The 22,856-nt window shown below is 44.9% G+C and overlaps 1 protein-coding gene across 8 annotated transcripts in view; it reads right to left on the minus strand.

Annotated features, from left to right (window-relative positions):
* The window catches only part of LOC110512327 (CD276 antigen), a 111,101-nt gene extending 90,875 nt beyond the window's left edge, over positions 1-20,226 (minus strand). Inside the window, exons 1-6 of one of the 8 annotated variants that reach the window (XR_016493302.1) lie at positions 20,177-20,221; positions 20,022-20,053; positions 18,318-18,677; positions 17,958-18,023; positions 17,710-17,809; positions 16,912-17,596 (exon numbers count right to left, since the gene is read on the minus strand). Coding sequence is in view for 2 of the 8 variants with exons in the window: in XM_021592782.3 (XP_021448457.2) it covers positions 17,457-17,596; positions 17,958-18,230; positions 18,318-18,677; positions 20,022-20,053; positions 20,177-20,199 (828 nt within the window). In the remaining 6 variants the exon portion in view is untranslated. Of the gene's footprint in view, positions 1-16,911; positions 17,597-17,709; positions 17,810-17,957; positions 18,231-18,317; positions 18,678-20,021 lie in introns of those variants that run through there. The other 7 variants (XR_016493303.1, XR_016493297.1, XR_016493299.1 and 4 more) reach the window with 7 other exon arrangements.
* Between the last annotated feature and the right edge of the window lie 2,630 nt (positions 20,227-22,856).

Here is a 22,856-nt window from a genome sequence, read left to right on the forward strand (position 1 = left end):
GACCAACATATGCATATCAGTATTCCCAGTCAAGTGAAATCCATACATTAGGTCCTAATGCATTTATTTCAATTAACTGATTTCCTTATATGAACTGTAACTCAGTACAATCTTTGAAATTGTGGCATTTATATTTTTGTTCAGTATAATTTGTATCCCAGATTTACTTTCACTATGTTACGTCTAGTCTATGACACCAGGCTGCATGGTGGCCTAACACCATATTAAGACACTTTATAATGGTCTTTCCATTATTCCGGCAGTTACCTGTATCCAAACTTTGGGTTTTGTAACTTAACTTTATCTTTAAAATATCATCACTGAGTGCAATCAGAGCCCATGTGAACTGAATTAAAATGGAATAGCATGGCTTACTTAAAGAGATTAAATATATCATTTAAAGATGGATATATACTAGTGTGGGCATCATCCCGTTATAATGATGTCAGATGAGTTTACCTAAACTGCAGCGCAATATCTGACACACCCTGCATGTTTACACTTGATACAATTATGGAATATGATAGCTATAGCTACCTGAGAAATTCGGTGAAGCCAAACAAAGCTTTGAGATGACTTGTCTTCATCCTACATGCTTTTGAGTAGACCTGTAAAAAGAAAGCTTCAATGTGAAAAACAATGTGAGGGATCACATCCATATTTTCAACTAAATACTATATGCTTTGAGTTAAACATGACTACTTGTCTCAGGCTGACATCAATTTCATGATAACTTCATTTCATTGATAAATCGATTGCGCAACCAGGGGAGGAAAGACCTTGGACCATTGTTACTCTAACTTCCGCGACGCATATAAGGCCCTGCCCCGCCCCCCTTTCGGAAAAGCTGACCACGACTCCATTTTGTTGATCCCTGCCTACAGACAGAAACTAAAACAAGAGGCTCCCACGCTGAGGTCTGTCCAACGCTGGTCCGACCAAGCTGACTCCACACTCCAAGACTGCTTCCATCACGTGGACTGGGAGATGTTTCGTATTGCGTCAGATAACAACATTGACGAATACGCTGATTCGGTGTGCGAGTTCATTAGAACGTGCGTTGAAGATGTCGTTCCCATAGCAACGATTAAAACATTCCCTAACCAGAAACCGTGGATTGATGGCAGCATTCGTGTGAAACTGAAAGCGCGAACCACTGCTTTTAATCAGGGCAAGGTGTCTGGTAACATGACCGAATACAAACAGTGCAGCTATTCCCTCCGCAAGGCTATCAAACAAGCTAAGCGCCAGTACAGAGACAAAGTAGAATCTCAATTCAATGGCTCAGACACAAGAGGCATGTGGCAGGGTCTACAGTCAATCACGGACTACAGGAAGAAACCCAGCCCAGTCACGGACCAGGATGTCTTGCTCCCAGGCAGACTAAATAACTTTTTTGCCCGCTTTGAGGACAATACAGTGCCACTGACACGGCCTGCAACGAAAACATGCGGTCTCTCCTTCACTGCAGCCGAGGTGAGTAAGACATTTAAACGTGTTAACCCTCGCAAGGCTGCAGGCCCAGATGGCATCCCCAGCCGCGCCCTCAGAGCATGCGCAGACCAGCTGGCCGGTGTGTTTACGGACATATTCAATCAATCCCTATACCAGTCTGCTGTTCCCACATGCTTCAAGAGGGCCACCATTGTTCCTGTTCCCAAGAAAGCTAAGGTAACTGAGCTAAATGACTACCGCCCCGTAGCACTCACATCCGTCATCATGAAGTGCTTTGAGAGACTAGTCAAGGACCATATCACCTCCACCCTACCTGACACCCTAGACCCACTCCAATTTGCTTACCGCCCAAATAGGTCCACAGACGATGCAATCTCAACCACACTGCACACTGCCCTAACCCATCTGGACAAGAGGAATACCTATGTGAGAATGCTGTTCATCGACTACAGCTCGGCATTCAACACCATAGTACCCTCCAAGCTCGTCATCAAGCTCGAGACCCTGGGTCTCGACCCCGCCCTGTGCAACTGGGTACTGGACTTCCTGACGGGCCGCCCCCAGGTGGTGAGGGTAGGCAACAACATCTCCTCCCCGCTGATCCTCAACACTGGGGCCCCACAAGGTTGCGTTCTGAGCCCTCTCCTGTACTCCCTGTTCACCCACGACTGCGTGGCCACGCACGCCTCCAACTCAATCACCAAGTTTGCGGACGACACAACAGTGGTAGGCTTGATTACCAACAACGATGAGACGGCCTACAGGGAGGAGGTGAGGGCCCTCGGAGTGTGGTGTCAGGAAAACAACCTCACACTCAACGTCAACAAAACTAAGGAGATGATTGTGGACTTCAGGAAACAGCAGAGGGAACACCCCCCTATCCACATCGATGGAACAGTAGTGGAGAGGGTAGCAAGTTTTAAGTTCCTCGGCATACACATCACAGACAAACTGAATTGGTCCACTCACACAGACAGCATCGTGAAGAAGGCGCAGCAGCGCCTCTTCAACCTCAGGAGGCTGAAGAAATTCGGCTTGTCACCAAAAGCACTCACAAACTTCTACAGATGCACAATCGAGAGCATCCTGGCGGGCTGTATCACCGCCTGGTATGGCAACTGCACCGCCCTCAACCGTAAGGCTCTCCAGAGGGTAGTGAGGTCTGCACAACGCATCACCGGGGGCAAACTACCTGCCCTCCAGGACACCTACACCACCCGATGTCACAGGAAGGCCATAAAGATCATCAAGGACATCAACCACCCGAGCCACTGCCTGTTCACCCCGCTATCATCCAGAAGGCGAGGTCAGTACAGGTGCATCAAAGCTGGGACCGAGAGACTGAAAAACAGCTTCTATCTCAAGGCCATCAGACTGTTAAACAGCCACCACTAACACTGAGTGGCTGCTGCCAACACACTGACACTGACTCAACTCCAGCCACTTTAATAATGGGAATTGATGGGAAATGATGTAAATATATCACTAGCCACTTTAAACAATGCTACCTTATATAAATGTTACTTACCCTACATTATTCATCTCATATGCATACGTATATACTGTACTCTATATCATCGATGGTATCCTTATGTAATACATGTATCACTAGCCACTTTATACTATACTATGCCACTTTGTTTACATACTCATCTCATTTGTACATACTGTACCCGATACCATCTACTGTATCTTGCCTATGCTGCTCTGTACCATCACTCATTCATATATCCTTATGTACATATTCTTTATCCCCTTACACTGTGTACAAGACAGTAGTTTTGGAATTGTTAGTTAGATTACTTGTTATTACTGCATTGTCGGAACTAGAAGCACAAGCATTTCGCTACACTCGCATTAACATCTGCTAACCATGTGTATGTGACAAATAAAATTTGATTTGATTTGATTTTATTAGTTTGCGTTGCGGGTGAAATGAAATAATGTTACAAAGACATTGGCTAACTAACTACAAGAAGCAGAAACCCCACAAAGGTTAAATATGATCATGATATACATTTTAATGCCTTTCATACGCGCATAGACTACATCATCCAGTACATATATATAACATAGAGGACAGGTGATTTTCGAGAAAAAATGTATTGTGTTCGCATTCTTCATTGCTCTTCATTGGGCTGCTTCTTCTTCGGTGGGGTTTATCGACAGTTGGCATCCAACGTTATGGTGCATTATTGCCACCTACCTAAATCCTACCTGCCAGCCCTGTTGCTCTTAAAAAAAGATAACAAAATATTTGCGACGATATCCAATAACGTTCTACTCAATATACTCTTTAAACTAATTGCCTGTATCCCCTTCTCCCTCATACTAGATCTCCACCTCTCGTTTCCGAGTGGCGCAGCAATCTAAGGCACTGCATCTCTGTGCTAGAGGCATCACTACAGACCCTGGTTTGATCCCGGGCTGTATCACAACCGGCCGTGATCGGGAGTCCCATAGGGCTGTGCACAATTAGGGGAGGATTTGGCCATCATTGTAAAATAAGAATTGGTTCTTAACTGACTTGCCAAGTTAAATAAATACAAATAAATACTCCAAAGTCTCTGTTTCCTGGCAATAATCACACTTTCCTAACACATTTAAGGTCTTATTCAACTGGCTGTGTCCCATCCTTAATCTTGTAAAAAAAAAGCCTCCTCTCTTCTGTCCCTTCCTTTCTGTCCCTTCCCACCCCCGACTTTCCTCTGTCCTTGAAATAAATGCCTGCCCTTAATATCTCTATTCCACTGATCCTGTAATTTTCATCATAGGTACACATCAACTATGACAGACAAAATGAGAAAAAAAATCCAGAAAATCACATTGTATAATTTTTTTAATGAATTTATTTGCAAATTATGGTGGAAAATAAGTATTTGGTCAATAACAAAAGTTTATCTCAATACTTTGTTATATACCCTTTTTTGGCAATGACAGAGGTCAAACGTTTTCTGTAAGTCTTCACAAGGTTTTCACACACTTTTACTGGTATTTTGGCCCATTCCTCCATGCAGATTTCCTCTAGAGCAGTGATGTTTTGGGGCTGTTGCTGGGCAACACGGACTTTCAACTCCCTCCAAAGGTTTTCTATGGGGTTGAGATCTGGAGACTGGCTAGGCCACTACAGGACCTTGAAATGCTTCTTACGAAGCCACTCCTTTGTTGCCCGGGCGGTGTGTTTGGGATCATTGTCATGCTGAAAGACCAAGCCACGTTTCATCTTCAATGCCCTTGCTGATGGAAGGAGGTTTTCACTCAAAATCTCACGATACATGGCCCCATTCATTCTTTCCTTTACACGGATCAGTCGTCCTGGTCCCTTTGCAGAAAAACAGCCCCAAAGCATGATGTTTCCACCCCCATGCTTCACAGTAGGTATGGTGTTCTTTGGATGCAACTCAGCATTCTTTGTCCTCCAAACACGACGAGTTGAGTTTTTACCAAAAAGTTATATTTTGGATTCATCTGACCATTTGACATTCTCCCAATCTTCTTCTGGATCATCCAAATGCTCTCTAGCAAACTTCAGACGGGCCTGGACATGTACTGGCTTAAGCAGGGGGACACGTCTGGCACTGCAGGATTTGAGTCCCTGGCGGCGTAGTGTGTTACTGATGGTAGGCTTTGTTACTTTGGTCCCAGCTCTCTGCAGGTCATCCACTAGGTCCTCCCGTGTGGTTCTGGGATTTTTGTGATCATTTTGACCCCACGGGGTGAGATCTTGCGTGGAGCCCCAGATCGAGGGAGATTATCAGTGGTCTTGTATGTCTTCCATTTCCTAATAATTGCTCCCACAGTTGATTTCTTCAAACCAAGCTGCTTACCTATTGCAGATTCAGTCTTCCCAGCCTGGTGCAGGTCTACAATTTTGTTTCTGGTGTCCTTTGACAGCTCTTTGGTCTTGGCCATAGGGGAGTTTGGAGTGTGACTGTTTGAGGTTGTGGACAGGTGTCTTTTATACTGATAACAAGTTCAAACAGGTGTCATTAATACAGGTAACGAGTGGAGGACAGAGGAGCCTCTTAAAACCTCTTGCGGATAGGGAGACGCTAGCATCTCAACTGGCCAATTGCCTGGGGAAATGCGGAGCTCCAGATTCAAATAAAACGCTATAAAATTCAAACTTTCATTAATTCACACATGTAAGATACTCAATTAAAGCTACACTTGTTGTGAATCCAGCCAACATGTCAGATTTTAAAAATGCTTTTCGGCGAAAGCATAAGAAGCTATTATCTGATAGCATGCACCCATCTGAACCAGTAGTAAACAAAAGAGCTAGCGTAGCAGTCGCTACACAAAACGCTGAAATAAAATATAAAATATGCATTACCTTTGAGCTTCTTTTGTTGGCACTCCAATATGTCCCATAAACATCACAATTGGTCCTTTTGTACGATTAATTCCTTCCATATATGTTGAAAATGTCCATTGATAAAGCCTGTTTGATCCAGAAAAAAACAGCTTAGAAAAACGCAAATTCACTACAAAATATTTCAAAAGTTGCCTATAAACTTTGCCAAAATATTTCAAACTACTTTTGTAATACAACATTGGGTATTTTTAAACGTTAATAAATTGATCAAATTGTAGACGGGGCAATCTGTATTCAATACATGAACGAAAAGAAAAAAGCTCTGCTCTACACATCTTGTGCAACTCACAAAAGGGTCCCCCGTTCCGAGTTGGCCTACTTCCTGCTAAGACAAATAAATAACCTCAGCCATATTCCAAACACTGGCAATATCGTGTGGAAGATATAGGAACTGAAAGTATATTTCTATTAAATTTCCAATGGCAAAGACAATATAGGGAAGAGAGATGGGAGGAAAAAAAAATTCTGAACAGTTAGTCCTCTGGGTTTTGCCTGCTAGATAAGTTCTGTTATACTCACAGACATGATTCAAACAGTTTTAGAAACGTCAGAGTGTTTTCTATCAAAATCTATGAATAATGTGCATATCTTATATTCTTGGCACGAGTAGCAGGAAGTTGAAATTGGGCATGCTATTTATCCAAAAGTGAAAATGCTGCCCCCTATCCCAAAGAGGTTAAAGAAGAAGTTACAGGTCTGTGAGAGCCAGAAATATTGCTTGTTTGTAGGTGACCAAATACTTATTTTCCACCATAATTTGCAAATACATTCATTAAAAATCCTACAATGTGATTTTTTTTCTCATTTGTCTGTTATAGTTGAAGTGTACCTATGGTGAAAATTACAGGCCTCTCTCATCTTTTTTAAGTGGGAGAACTTGCACAATTGGTGGCTGACTAAATACTTTTTTGCCCCACTGTAAGTAAAGAAATAAAAAACAACAGTAAATAGACAGTGAAAAATAACAGTAGCAAATTGCTGTGTCCTCACATCCTCCACCCACTCTGCAGCCAAGAGTATGGCCAGCAACTCCATTGTGTATACACTATTTACCAAGAGTTTTTATCTATATTTTCCATGGCTGTCTATTTACCACCACAAACCGATGCTGGCACTAAGACGGCACTCAACGAGCTGTATAGGGCCATAAGCAAACAGGAAAATGCTCATCCAGAGGCGGCACTCCTAGTGGCTGGGGACTTGGATGCAGGGAAACTTAAATCCATTTTACATCATTTCTACCAGCATGTTCAATGTGCAACCAGAGGGGAAAAAATCTAGACCACCTTTACTCCACACACAGAGATGCGTACAAAGCTCTCCCTTGCCCTACATTTGGAAAATCTGACCATAACTCTATCCTCTTTTCCTGCTTACAACCAAAAACTAAAGCAGGAAGTACCAGTGATTCACTCAATAAGGAAGTGGTCAGAGGACGCAGGTGCTAAGCTACAGGACTGTTTTACCAGCACAGCCTTGAATATGTTCCGGGATTCTTCCGATGGCATTGAGGAGTACATCACATCAGTCACTGGTTTCATCAATAAGTGCATCGATGACGTCGTCCCCACAGTGACCATACGTACATACCCAAACCAGAAGCCATGGATTACAGGTAACACCCACACTGAACTAAAGGGTAGAGCTGCCGCTTTCAAGGAGCGGCAGCTCTAACCTGGACGCTTATAAGAAATCCTGCTATCCCCTCCGACAAACCATTAAAAAGACAAAGCATCAAAACAGGACTAAGATTGAATTGTACTGCTCGATGCTCGTAGGATGTGGCATGGCTTGCAAACTATTACGGACTACAAAGGGAAGCACAGCCACCTGCTGCCCAGTGACACAAGCTTACCAGACGAGCTAAATAACTTCTATGCTCACTTCGAGGCAAGCAACACTAAAGCATACATGAGAGCACCAGCTGTTCCGGACGACTGTGTGATCACACTCTCCGTAGCCGATGTAATTAAGACCTTTAAACAGGTTGCAGAGCCAGACGGATTACCAGGACGTGTACTCCGAGCATGCGCTGACCAACTGGCAAGTGTCTTCACTGATATTTTCAACCTGTTCCTGACCAAATCCGTAATGCCAACATGTTTCAAGCAGACCACCATAGTCCCTGTGTCCAAGAACACCAAGGTAACCTGCCTAAATTACTACCGACCCATAGCTTCAGGCATATTTCCTCCCCAAACTTCCTTCTATAAAGTCTTCATTGTGCTTTCTCAATGGAGAACTTGAAGACCCACCTGAGGCACCAATGATCAACTTGTCATATCGCTCCTTGAACTCTCCATGCTATATCGGGAATATTTCTCCCTCTCTTCCACAGTGCCCCATCATCGGCAAACAAAGACCTCCCATTGTCATGACTTCTACCGAAGTCGGTCCCTCTCCTTGTTCAGGCGGTGTTCGGCGGTCGACGTCACCGACCTTCTAGCCATCACTGATCCATTTTTCATTTTCCATTGGTTTTGTCTTGTCTTCCTTCACACCTGGTTCCAATCCCATCAATTACATCTTGTGTGTTTCCCCTCATGTCCTTGTTGGAGATTTTTTGTTTGTATGTGATGTGCTACTTAGTGTTGGTGTGCGACGGGTTTTGTACCCACTTTGTTATTTTGTACATTTTGGTTGTTTTGGAGATTGGTCAGCATTTATTAAACAACTCCATTTATACCAAGTTCGTTCTCCTGCGCCTGACTTCCCTGCCACCAACACGCACCCCTTACAGAATCTCCAACCACCTATGGAGTCATCAGGAGAAGGTACCCCGGCCATGGAGGTGGAGGAACGCGTCCAGGAGCCTGCGGTAATGATTTACCATCTGGGTGCCACCATGGATCGCGTTGTCCAGACAATGGACCGCTGGGAGAGACAGGGAGTTCTTCCAGCGCCACCACCAGCACAACCGGGGTCTATCCTGAGCGCCCCTTTCCCGCCTGAACCCAGTGGGATCCGTCTCTCCATGCCACAGGAGTACGACGGGAGTGCTGGCAACTGCCAGGGTTTCCTCCTCCAACTAAACCTCTATCTGGCCACGGTCCAACCAGCTCCATCGGACCGTGAGAGGGTGTCCGCCCTCGTCTCGTGCCTCACTGGGAAACTCCTGGAGTGGGCAAACGCTGTGTGGAGAGAGGGAGATGCGTTGTTGGACCATTTGAGGAGTTCACCCGCCATTTCCGGGCAGTCTTCGACCACCCGCCCGAGGGCAGAACAGCGGGCAAGCGCCTCTACCGCGCAGTCTGCGCGGGGATGTCCGTCGGGAGCTGGCCTGCAGAGACACCACCCTCACTTTCGACCAACTGGTGGACCTGTCCATCCGGCTGGACAACCTGCTGGCTACTTGCGGACGTCCAGATCGGGGTCTGGTGGTTCCATCCTCCCACACCCCCTCTCCGATACCCATGGAGCTGGGAGGGGCGGTGCGCAGGGAGACCGGAGGGGGTTTCTGCTCGTGCACCATTTGTGGCCGCAGAGGTCACACTGCGGGTCGGTGCCAGGTTGGTTCCTCTGGGAATCGAGGCAGCAGGCCGGGCAATCTGGCGCCATCCCAGGTGAGCTGGCACCATTCTCACCCAGAGTCCTCTGTTGCACATATGTTTGTGTCTGTCACTTTTCCTGAGTTTTCCCCACATTCCCAGAATAAGGAGCTTGTAGATTCAGGCGAGGCTGGGAATTTTATTGATAGAGTGTTAGCTCACAGTTTAGGGAGCCCCATTGTTCCCGTGGATGTTCCCTTCCCCGTCCATGCCTTAAATAGTCGACCATTAGGGTCAGGGTTAATTAGGGAGGTCACCGCTCCTTTGGGCATGGTGACGCAGGGGAGTCAAAATTAGTATTTTCCTTATTGACTCTCCTGCGTTTCCCGTGGTGCTGGGCCTACCCTGGTTAGCTTGTCATAACCCCACTGTTTCTTGGCCACAGAGGACTCTCACAGGGTGGTCGCGAAAGTGCTCAGATAGGTGTTTAGGGGTTTCCGTTGGTGCTACAATGGTGGAGAGTCCAGACCAGGTCTCCACCGTGCGCATTCCCCCTGAATATGCCGATTTGGCTCTCTCCTTCCCTAATAAGAAGGCGGCTCAATTACCACCTCGTCGACGGGGCAATTGTGTGATAGATCTCCTGGTGGATGCTGCACTTCCCAGGAGTCACGTGTATCACCTCTCACAGGCAGAGACAGAGGCTATGGAAACATATGTCTCCGAATCCCTGCCTCAGGGGTACATTCGGTTCTCCACTTCACCAGTCCCCTCAAGATTATTTTTTGTGAAGAAGAAGGAGGGAGGTCTGTGTCCATGTATTGACTACCGGGGTCTAAATCAGATCACGGTGAGATATAGTTACCCGCTACCGCTCATAGCCACAGCGATAGAGTCAATGCACGGGGTGCGCTTCTTCACCAAACTAGATCTCAGGAGCGCTAACAACCTGGTGCGTATCCGAGAGGGAGACGAGTGGAAGACGGCTTTCAGTACCACCTCTGGGCACTATGAGTACCTCGTCATGCCATACGGGTTGATGAATGCGACATCAGCCTTCCAAGCCTTTGTAGATTAGATTTTCAGGGACCTGCATGGGCAGGGTGTAGTGGTGTATATTGATGAAATTTTTATATACTCCGCTACACGCGCCGAGCATGTGTCCCTGGTGCGCAAAGTGCTTGGTCGCCTATTGGAGCATGACCTGTAGGTCAAGGCTGAGAAATGCCTGTTCTTCCAACAGTCCATCTCCTTCCTAGGGTATCGCATTTCCACGTCAGGGGTAGAGATGGAGAGTGACCGCATTGCAGCCATGCGTAATTGGCCGACTCCCACCATGGTTAAGGAGGTGCAGCGATTCTTAGGGTTTGCCAACTACTACCGGAGGTTTATCCGGGGTTTTGGTCAGGTAGCGGCTCCCATTACTTCAATGCAGAAGGGGGGCCCGGTGCGCTGGCAGTGGACAGCTGAGGCGGACAGGGCTTTCAGTCACCAGAGGGCTCCATTTACCTCGGCTCCCGTGCTGGCCCAACCGGATCCCTCTTTGGCGTTCATAGTGGAGGTGGACGCGTCCGAGGCTGGGATAGGAGCGGTGCTCTCTCAGCGCTCGGGTACGCCACCGAAGCTCCGCCCTTGTGTCTTCTTCTCGAAGAAGCTCAGCCTGGCGGAGCGAAACTATGATGTGGGGGACCGGGAGTTGTTGGCTGTCGTCAGGGCCCTGAAGGCGTGGAGACATTGGCTTGAGGGGGCTAGACACCTTTTTCTCATTTGGACTGACCACCACAATCTGGAGTATATCTAGGCGGCGAGGAGACTGAACCCTCGCCATGCAAGGTGGGCCATGTTTTTCACCCGTTTTGTTTTACCCTTTCTTACAGAACAGGCTCCCAGAACGTTAGGGCAGACGCATTGTCCCGGCTGTATGACACAGAGGAGCGGCCCATGGATCCCACTCACATACTCTCCCATTGTTTGGTGGTGCCGGTAGTGTGGAAGCTGGACGCGGACATTGAGCGGGCATCAAATGCAGAGCCCGGTCCCCCTCAGTGTCCAGCTGGGCGTCTGTACGTTCCGTCTGCTGTTCGCGTCCGGCTGATCTATTGGGCCCATACGTTACCCTCCTCTGGTCATCCTGGGATCGGTCGGACGGTGCGCTGTCTTAGTGGGAAGTACTGGTGGCCCACGTCAGCTAAGGACGTGAGGGTTAATGCTTCCTCCTGCTCGGTGTGCGCCCAGTGCAAGGCTCCTAGACACCTGCCCAGAGGTAAGTTACAACCCTTACCCATTCCACAACGGCCGTGGTCGCACCTGTCAGTGGATTTCCTAACCGATCTTCCACCTTCACAGGGAAACGTAGTTTTTCTAAGTCCTGTCGTCTCCTCCCTTTGCCCTGTTTACACACATCTTCCGGCACTACGGGGTGCCTGAGGATATAGTGTTTGATCAGGGTCCCCAGTTCACGTCAAGGGTCTGGAAGGCGTTCATGGAACGTTTGGGGGTCTCGGTCAGCCTTACCTCAGGTTTTCACCCCGAGAGTAACGGGCAGGTGGAGAGAGTTAACCAGGATGAGGGTAGGTTTCTGAGGTCTTATTGCCAGGACCGGCCGGGGAAGTGGGCGGCAAAGAACTCGCTCCGCCACTCCTCCACTAATCTTTCTCCCTTCCAGTGTGTATTGGGGTATCAGCCGGTTCTGGCTCCTTGGCATCAGAGTAAGACCGAGGCTCCTGCGGTGGACGACTTTTTCTGGCGCGCAGAAGAAACATGGGACGCCGCCCATGTCCACCTTCAGCATGCCATACTGCACCAGAAAGTTGGTGCAGACTGTCACCGCAGTAAACACCGGGGGACCAGGTCTGGCTCTCGACTCGAAACCTGTCCCTCCGCCTACCCTATCGGAAGCTGGGTCCGCAGTTTGTGGGGCCATTTAAAGTCCTGAAGAGAGTGAATGAGGAATGTTACAGGTTACAGCTTCCCCCCGATTACCTCATTAACTCCTCGTTCCATGTGTCTCTCCTCAGGCCGGTGGGGGCTGGCCCACTCCAGGAGTGGTGAGGTGTGGGAGGTGCGGGAGGTTCCTCCACCCCCTCTGGATCGAGGGGGCCCCGGCGTACTGGCGAGGGGCCTTCAGTCCCTTGTGGACTGGGAGGGGTATGGTCCGGAGGAGAGATGCTGGGTTCTGGTGGAGGACGTGTTGGATCCTTCCATGCTGCGAGATTTCCACCATCTCCATCCGGATCGCGTTGTGCCTCGCCCTCCGGGTCGTCCCCGAGGTCGGTGCCGACGAGCTGATGGAGCCGCATGTCGGGGGGTTGGGGGGGGTTACTGTCACGACTGTCACGCCAAAGTCGGCCCCTCTCCTTGTTCTTGTGTATTAAACCCTCCGTTTCCCCTCATGTCCTTGTCGGACATTGTTTTGTTTGTATGTGATGTGCTATTTAGTGTTGGTGTGCGACGGGTTTTGTACCCACTTTGTTATTTTGTACATTTTGGTTGTTTTGGAGTTTGTTCAGCATTTATTAAATGTTTATACCAAGTTCGTTCTCCTGCGCCTAACTTCCCTGCCACCAACACACACCCCTTACACCCACTATTTGGTCTAACCTTGGAGAATACATTGTCTATAATAATGGAGAACAGAAAAGGCCTATTGACACTTCCCTGGGGGATACCATTATCCACCTCATACCTTTCTGACATAGAGCTCCCCACCCTCACTTGTATTGATTGTCCAAAAAGAAAGGCCTTTATCCAGTTAACACTTTTCCTCCAAGCCACATGATTTCCAGTTTGATAAGCAGACCTTCCTTCCACATCATATCATAGTCCTTCCGTATGTCCGACTCTAAGGACAGTACAGGATCCACCGTTCCCCTGCCTTTTCTGAACCAACTTTGGTCTGGTGACAATAGGCCTCTACTCTCCGGGAAGTAAGTTAGCCTTTCTGTTATTATCCTTTCCATACATTTACAGACAAGAGATGTTAACACTATCAGCCTATAGCTTGATGGATTAGTAGGGTCTTTCCCTGGTGTCCGTATCGGCACCACCACAGCCTGGCCCGTTCCTGACACACACAATATTTTCCCCAATTACAGTGCCACTGTGATGAGCCATCATGATGTAACACATCTCATCCTTCCCAGGAGATGTTAGACCAGCTTCAACTATCGCTCTCTTCATCTCAGCCAATGTAAAAGGGGCAGGCAATGCCTCCTCCACCACCTCTCTGATCCAGGACCCCCAGATGTTCTCTTCTGACCCTCTTTCTCTCTCACACAAACTGTCCCTTCTCTGCCAAATGATTTGATCTGTGCACCTTCACAAATGCCTGGGCTAAAATCTCTGCCTTCTCCATGTTTCTCAATGCAACAGTTTTCCCCACTTGTCAGCACAGGGAGATTCCAATATCGTCTGTCCCCTCCCCACTTTTAATTATCCCCAATACCTCTCCCACTGGGGTAGTCCTGCCTATGTTTCATCAGAACTGGTGCCAATACTCCCTCTTTTCTGTCCTAATGGTCCTCCTTACTACTGCTTGTGCTAGCTATATCAGGTGCTAGTAGTTATTGGACCTTTTCAATATCTTGAAAGAACCATTCCTACTCTTTGCAGCTTCTCTGCACTCTTCAGTCCACCAGGAACTGCCTTTCTCCTTCTCCCCCTGTACCTGTGGGTATCACCTGCCTTGAGGCCTCTACTATTGCTCGTCTTACTACATCATTCACTGTTTCTATATCTGCACTGAGATCAACCACAGACCACAACCTGTTCACTCAACTCCTGAAACTGACCACACTCCACTTTTTGTCAAATATCCATCTCCTCAATCAATTTCCTGTTGTATCTCCCACCCTCATTCCTACAGTACATTAATGATAGGGTAGTGATGAATACTCCCTGTAGATTCCTCCCGTACCTCCCAACTACATCTGCCTGCCATTGAACTTGAGATCAGAGTAAGATCCAGAGCAGATTCAATTCCAGTTACTGGGTCAATCCTGGTTCCCCAGCCATCATTAAGGCACATAAGCCCTTTCTCATCCAGGAGTTCCTCAAACACTTGTCCATTTACATCAGTCCGAAATCCCCACATCACATCACCCATCTCATATCTTGATCTTTTACACTCCCAATGGCCATCAACTCTTACGTGGGTTGTAAAAGTTCACTATTAACAGATTCCCCTCTCCCGACCACACTTCTACCACTACATACTGCTGCTCAACTCTTTCTCCCACAAGCCTATATGGGATCCCCCACTTTATAAAAGGTAGCACACCCTGCCCCTCCCGCTGCCAGCCCATCTCTATGGACTGAAATTTAACCAAAATCTAGGGCCGTTTTAATCCCTGTCTACGGGACACATATCACATATGGTTTATCTGGTAAATCCTCAAGAAACTGTTTGAAATTTTGCCCATTGGCTATCAAACTTCTCACATTCGATTGGAGGATAACACCATTATAAAACTAACCAAGACATGATTCATAGGTGGACTGATTCTCAATCTCATTGAGGTCATCCTGTACATTTTCCCATGTCAGTCCTGTGATCACAAGATATTTCACAGCCTCATCCACAATGATCTGTATCTCAGTCTTAGATGGCCCTTTTCTGTGCAATTGATAGCTGCTGTTACAAATGTAACAACCTTTTGCATATCTACCATTCTTGTGATATCCCCCATTCTGCTCGCTACATCACACCCAAACTGCTCTATCCTGGAGGTGCCACACCCTATCATATCACTTTATGTTGGTGTTTCCTTTATTTTGGCAGTTACCTATTGCCGGGCAGGTCAAACAGGCTGTTGACATTTATCAATGCACAATTTATTTTTATTTTTTTTGGGGGGGGGGGGGTGTAATGCAATTACGTCCAACTGTTCTTATAGACAAGACAGTTCAATGGAAATGCACCGTGAACAGGCAATTCTCGCATCTACTAGCCATGCAAACTTTCTAAATATCGACAAACATCACTGGATAAATTTATGGAAACCTAGCTTATAAGGTCATTTTGATGTAGTGAACTACTTTTTCAAAGTAACTAGTTAAATAAAACTATATTTTTCTTAAAGACTTGCTCTGGTACTTTGGGACTAAGAAAGTATTTTTTAAACCTGCCGCTTTGGGCTGGATGTGTCAATGTGTACATACATTCATTATCTATGAGAAGACTTACTGTCTAACTTCACGAAATCCCTAGTTTGAAAGCGACTGAGGCCAGATGAGGCGCATGACAGGTGTGCGCAATAATCAGCAGCCTGGTGACCGAGAGCGCAGGAGAGGGAGCATGTGACAGGACCCCCTCCCCAACGCAGGACGGCGACCAAAGGGATGATCCCGAGGATCAGGAGCGGACAGGTCACTTCTGCTGAGGCTGTCGAACCGGCTGAGGCGCAGGAGCCTGGCGACCTAGAGCGCCGGAAAGGGAGCATGCGTGACAGTACCCCTCCCTGGCATGTGGCTCCAGCCGCAGGACGCCGACCAAGAGGACGATCCCGGGGATCAGGAGTGGACCGGTTGTCTCCGCTGAGGCGCGGAAACCAGACGAACCGGCTGAGGCGTGAGAGCCTGGCGAGATGTAGGAGCCCAATGAGCCAGCTGATGCGGGAGAGTCCGACGAACCAACTGCGGCGTGAGAGTCCGATGAACCAACTGAGGCTTGAGAGTCCAACGAGCCGGCTGAGGACTCCCCGGGAGATCCGGTACTGACACCCGGACCCAACGTCCCTTCCAACACCAAAAAAAAACACTCCCTGGTGCTTCCCTTAGGTGAGGCGTTATTCTCTAACGTGTGCGCTGGGAATCAAGTTCAAGGAGTGAATAATTGAATAAATTAACGAAACATAATACAAACCGTGAACAACGCACAAACCAGAAACAATAACACCGGTGGAAGGAACCAAATGGATTTACATAAATAGGGCAGGTAATCAAGGAGGTGATGAAGTTCAGGTATGTGTTATTAGGTGCTGATGCGCGTTACGAAGGTGACAGGTGTGCGCAATAATAATCAGCAGCCTGGTGACCTAAAGGCTGGAGAGGGAGCACACGTGACAGTCCTAGGGATAATAATCAACTAATCATCAAGCATTGATTATTTGAACCAGCTCTGTAGTGCTAGGGCAAAAAACAAAACCTGGGAAATATTGGTGTAGCTTAACTTCCTCCAGTGATAAGTAATTGGTAGCCTGTTCAACTATAGAGTAGCTGTTGGAGGCTATGTTGGACTATCGTTCTGCTTTTTAGATGATGGGTACTGTACATCATGCTGCTACAGTGGAAAATAAATCCAGGCATCCCTACATGAATTCTGGAATTCTGTGCAGTCTAAGCACATGAGAATGAGAAATCCCCTGGCTTTGATCAATGTTGCCCCCTGCATCCCACTGGAACACCAAAACAAATCTAGTTGCTCTGGGTATAATGAAATAAAACTATAGTTTCATGTCATTATTTGACCAAGAGGACTCTACTAAAATAAGAAATGTTACAGGAGAAAATTACACTCTCCCTGTGCTGCTGGTATACTGCCAACATGCCAGTTCTTTTCTGTAAAATAGATTTAGCAAAAAGACATCACAATTGGGGTTTCATCTCCTTGTATTACAAAATAACAAATTCTGGAAAGTATGATACACTGACTGGAACACACATGTAACAACTTTCATTAGACGCTATAGCTGCCATAATTTCAATCAATATATACATGTAATTTATAAAGCCCAGTAAGACATCTGCAGATGTAAAAGGTGATTTACACAGTAACCTGGGCTAAATCCCTGAGCAAGTAGCAGTAAGCAAAAACTCGCTACATGGAAGAAACCTTAAGAGAAAGTAGATTAGGAGTAGAGGTGCATATGACCATCTAGTGGTGTGGTGTGCAACTCCCATTGTCTATCTTTAGTGAGTGTGTCGTCTGTATTGTTTGACAATACAAAGTGTCAACTCTATCATGTTGAACTTTGTGTATAAAGTATTGTAGTGTAATTCAGATTTTACCAAATGACTTCCCATGAAAATTGACTTTAGTAAACAAGGCTGTCCTCCCTTTATGTTTTCTCTGTAAACAAGCAATGATAATTGCTCTGGCATGATGCCTGTTGAGTGACCATGGACTGAAGGTCATTCTATTCTTGTGTTTTCTTATCCTTTTTGGTCTCCTGCTCAGACCTCTTCCAGGACAACAGGAGCACTAATCCCAGCAGCATAAGCAGCAGGGGATACATAAAAAATCTGCTCCTCTTCTCGGCAGGCAACACACAGCACACTGTGAGAAGAAAGGAACACTCAACCTCAGTCACTGAAATAAGCAACATTCCCCTCTATATCTGACAAGGGTTTTATCATGAACTGTAACAAAGTATTGTGAAAACCACTCACAAATATTTGGAGAGACACATACTGTTTGAAGCCCATGGTCAACGGCCATTGTGCAAGTATGGTATCATCATTCATCACATCCCAATGGACTAGGTAAAAACTACACCAGAAGAATGATAATAAGAACACATGTACTGTATGATCAATAATCCAAAATACCCAATTCCAAAAGAACTGTAAACAATTGTTAAAAGTATCTGAAAACAACATTGAGTCAAGGAACAAACTCTGGAACCCTGATATTTTACCTGGTGGTGGGTGGAGTGTGAGAGACTTGGTGAAACTCTGGTCCAGAACCCTCAGTCTCAGCTCGGCTGTAACAGTCAGAGTGCTGTTCAACCACAGTGTCACCTCACTCTTCAGCTCATAGTGCCCCCTGCTGTCCAATTCCATAGTGGTGTTACTGTCCATCACACCTTTCCACACTAACTCTGGCTGGGGAAACCCCTGAGAGGCATGGAGGGTGACAATGAAGCCATCACAAGTGGCTTGGGCGGATATCCTGGGCTCATCATAAGGGGCTGGTTTGAAATATTATAAATAATTTTGTAGAGGCAGTTGTCATAATTTAATCTATACAAAAAAGATGCAGCACCAATGGAATTTACCTGCCACTAGAAGTTGTAGCTTTTCCAGGGTGCCTCCCTGTTCATCTGTCACGTCACAGGTGTATTGGCCCTGGTCACTCGGCTGCACACCACTCAGTCTAAGTGAGGCATTTCCCACAGTGAGCTGGTCTTCAAACAGATGAGTGCGTCCCTTGTAAACACCACTCTGTCTTTCCAGCTGATCTCTCCCATGGTAATAGCTGTGAACCACCTCTGATTCTCCACGCTGCCAGTTGATGACCAGTTGGTTGAGGTTCAGATTTTTAGACGAAGGGAAAGAGCAGTTAAGGGTGAAGTCACTGCCCGGAGCTGCCACTTCTCGGGGTTGTAGACTTGTTGTAGTTACCACTGATGATATCACTGATATATGGAATAGGTGGAAAGAGAGGTTTGAGAGGGAGAGTGGTATTGGTAATGTAATGCGCTGTTTGGAGGATTCAGAGTGGAAGGTCAACTATAATGAAAGTTAAGACTAGCTATCTATCCGAGTTGAGTGGCGACTAGTGTGGGCAGACTGGAGTGCCGACGACACATAAAATAGTTTTTTTTAATAAAAAAAACAACTGATTTCAGTACCCAAAGAATAGCCCACAATTACACAGACAAATGTTGTGTGTAATTGCGGCATGTTTTTGGGGTCCTGAAATCAGTCTTTTGATAAAAAAGTAATTTTATGTGACATCGAGCTCCAGTCTTCCCACACTAATCTCAGCTCAACTCCATCGTAAATCATGGAGTTGAGTTTAATCGACTAAATTAAGACCAGCTCTACAAAATGGGTCTTATTCTCTAGAAGCAACCACCATCTCAATCATTTCCGTGAAAGACAAGAATTCATAGACAAATGCCAGGCATTAGCCTACTAATTAACTGTTCCTTACCTACAATTCTCGCTCTTATTAATAGAGCTGGGACGATCAACTGTAGGCCTACTTATGTTACTTTTCTGAGTCAATTCAGAAGGCATCATTAAATGTCTGTTTTTTTAAGAAACACAATTTATTTCAATCTCTAGAGACTAAGTTTGGGAAACCCCAGTCTATAGGCCTACTTGGTGAGTGGCAGTGACTCCTGCTATTAAAGTACTTGCCCAGGAGGCAGTCGGCGGCTGTCCTTTATCTGCCACATTTATCTGGTGAATCTGGATCCTATTTTGATAGGTTGAACATCAAAATATCATGCATTCCCTGGATATTTTAGATGAAACAGATTACTTTATAAATTCTAGACTACCATCTGAGTTGATTTAGCCTACTGTACTTGGCACTCTGAAAAAAAATGTCTAGAGCCTTGCCGCTAATAATATAATGTAAAGTAACTGTCCATTAAAAAGTGATTTCATCATTGTAGGCCATTTATTGTTATCGAACAAATTAGTTAGATTTATCACAAAATTACTTTTTGCACAGCCATTCTTATTACAGTAATATTTGCAGAAAATCAATCATTGTTACAATATTGTATCCCTACTTCTTTGCTGTGTAACCAAGAAAGGACAGAATGGTTTAAATGACACAATTCATGATATCGGTTGTCCTGGGCTTGTTTATGCATGTATTATTTGTTTTCATCAAACAGTGTTGAATATGTTGTAAATAAATAACAGACTTGAGTACTGCACACTAACGTACTAATCACTGTACACGTGGTCGTCGATGAGGGATGCCATTTACCAACACATAAAAATACGTAGTTTTTACTTACTGGTAATAAACAGTACTGAGACCACATGCAGCCTGAAAAACAAATATATACAGAGAGACACATACTGTTTGAAACTGGCTTCTAATAATCCCTGTACTGACTATTCTTTATTTTCTTTCAACTTTGTGGTGAAGGAATGACATTTTAGCTCATACCCCATGTGCCGAGAAGGAAGCATAAAGGAAGTACTGCAGTGGGTGAGTTCGTTTTACTCCGGGTGGGCGGGTTTATCACATTTTAAACCATTCCATTGGCCCTTAAGTAAAACCTCAAGAGAGAAGAACTGAACCATAAACCTATGTACCGTGAACAGCCAGTGGTGTAAAGTACTTAAGTAAAAAATACTTTAAAGTACTACTTAAGTAGTTTTTGACAACTTTTACTTTACTACATTCCTAAATAAAATGGTGTACTTTTTACTCCATACATTTTCCCTGACACCCAAAAGTACTCGTTACATTTTGAATGCTTAGCAGGTCAGGAAAGTGGTTTAATTCACACACTCATCAAGAGAACCTCCCTGGTCATCACTGCCTGTAGATCACCTCAAGATAAAAACGCAATATCGGTAAATTAGACTAAATAGTAGCACTTCACAAACTGGTGGGCTATAACCTTCAATCTGGATAACAACACAAATCATAAGACTAGTGAAATGTATCGACAAATATTACAAAAACAAGCAACACCCAAACATGACGTAGAGTAAAACAGTGGAACCAATCCCAAAACGTGACTCTTCTACAGACACGGACGATTTATTATTTTCACCACCGGGAATGGTAAAGGTCGAACCCGAGCTGTTAAAATCAAAACATGACAAACTGGGCATACTTTAATGAATTAGTAAATATATAAAGGAGTTGAAGGCAAGCCTCAAGATGAGTGACGAAAAAGCTGCGACATTGGAGTTGAAGGCAAGCTAAAAGGGACAGTCAATAAGATTTAAACCGATATAAATGCATTTAAAAAGGGGTGGGTATAATTTGTGGAACGTTCCAACAGGAATCCGTTCCAAAAATTTCGGAAATAACAAGGTTGCCAACAAACAACGCATACAAAGTCGTATAGCGGTAGAATGAGATTCCGGATAGGGAGTGGGCTATGTAATTCAGTGTAACCACGTTTATTCCGAAAAATATCTGTCTTCATTCTGGTAGCCTCCACCATTTCTCGTTCGTTGTTTTAGTTATTTCCGGTGTGTCGGCATTCGGCGGATGAACTCTACTGCGCCTCAATTAGGCTATCGCTATGGTTAACATGTAACTTAACTAATGACTGCTAGCGCCAATATTTTACTAGTTAGGTTGTTTGAAAACAATTGTTACCGATGATACTGTATATATCAGCCCACTCGTAATACATAAACATGCATTGTATTTTGCCAAGTTCTCCCTGTGTTAAACCTGTTCCCCATTTAGCAGGTAACGTTAACTTGTGTCTCTGTCCTCAAGATGCTTGACTCACTACAGCTGCTTTTGAAGAACTTTGAGGTCGTTTGTGCTTTACATTCCGAATTTTGAATGTCTGTTTATTGAACATATATATTAGTGTGTAATAAAAAATAGCAATGTATGTAAAGCATCCCCTCTGTTTTAAGGTTAGTGTGTGTGGTGTAGTCTCTCTTGATGTCCACTAGGTGTCAGCAGTTTCAATAATGCTACACCAGGTTCACATGTTTCCATGTGTAACAAATCAAATTGTATTGGTCACATGCGTCGAATTCCACAGGTGTAGACCTTACAGTGAAATGCTTACTTACACGCCCTTAACCAACAATTGAGAGCTAAAAAAAAATCTGTGTTAATTAAAAAATAAGAAATAAAAGTAACAAATAATTAAAGAGCAGCAGTAAAATAACAATAGCGAGGCTATATACAGGGGGTACAGGTACAGAGTCAATGTGCGGGGGCACCGGTTATTCGAGATAATTGAGGTGTTCCTTTCAAGTCCAGTGGTGTAAATTACTTAACAAAAATGTATTTAAAGTACTCCAATACATTCCGTTTATATATATATATATATATATATAATGCAGAAAAATACCGTGTGTATGTATATACAGTATATACATACTGTATTTTTTGGCAGTTTTCATTTCACAAATATTTCATCTAGATGAAATATCAAATAATTTCATACTGTGTGTGTGTATGTATATATATATATATATATATATATATATATATATATATATATATATATATATATATATATACACACAGATTCAGATGGGTCATATACATTCAAGGACATTAACATTTTTACATTGCTAGATGGAAATGCTTCTCAACTACTGGCCTTGGGAATCCACTACATTCCTAAAGAAAATGTACTTTTTACCTTTATTTAACTAGGCAAGTCAGTTAAGAACAAATTCTTATTTTCAATGACGGCCTGTTCAGGGGTAGAAGGACAGATTTGTACCTTGTCAGCTTGGGGGTTTGAACTTGCAACCTTCCGGTTACTCTAACCACTAGGCTACCCTGCCACCCTACAGCTTCCATGATGTAATAATACTTGAAAGTACTACTTAAGTCGTTTTTTTTGTATCTGTACTTTACTTTTTCTATTTTTTTACAACTTTTAATTTTACTTCACTACATTTCTAAAAATAATAATGTATTTTTTTACTCCATACAGTTTCCCTGACACCCAAAAGCACTTGTTACATGTCGAATGCTTAGCCGGACAGGAAAATGTTCCAATTCACACACTTATCAAGAGAACATCCCTGGTCATCCCTACTGCCTCTGATCTAGCGGACTCACTAAACACATGCTTCGTTTGTAAATTATTTCTGAGTGTTGGAGTGTTCCCATGGCTATTTCTTAA

This window comes from Oncorhynchus mykiss, chromosome 3 (genome assembly GCF_057628025.1).
Source record: "Oncorhynchus mykiss isolate SJ-2025 chromosome 3, ASM5762802v1, whole genome shotgun sequence".
Lineage (NCBI taxonomy): Eukaryota > Metazoa > Chordata > Actinopteri > Salmoniformes > Salmonidae > Oncorhynchus > Oncorhynchus mykiss.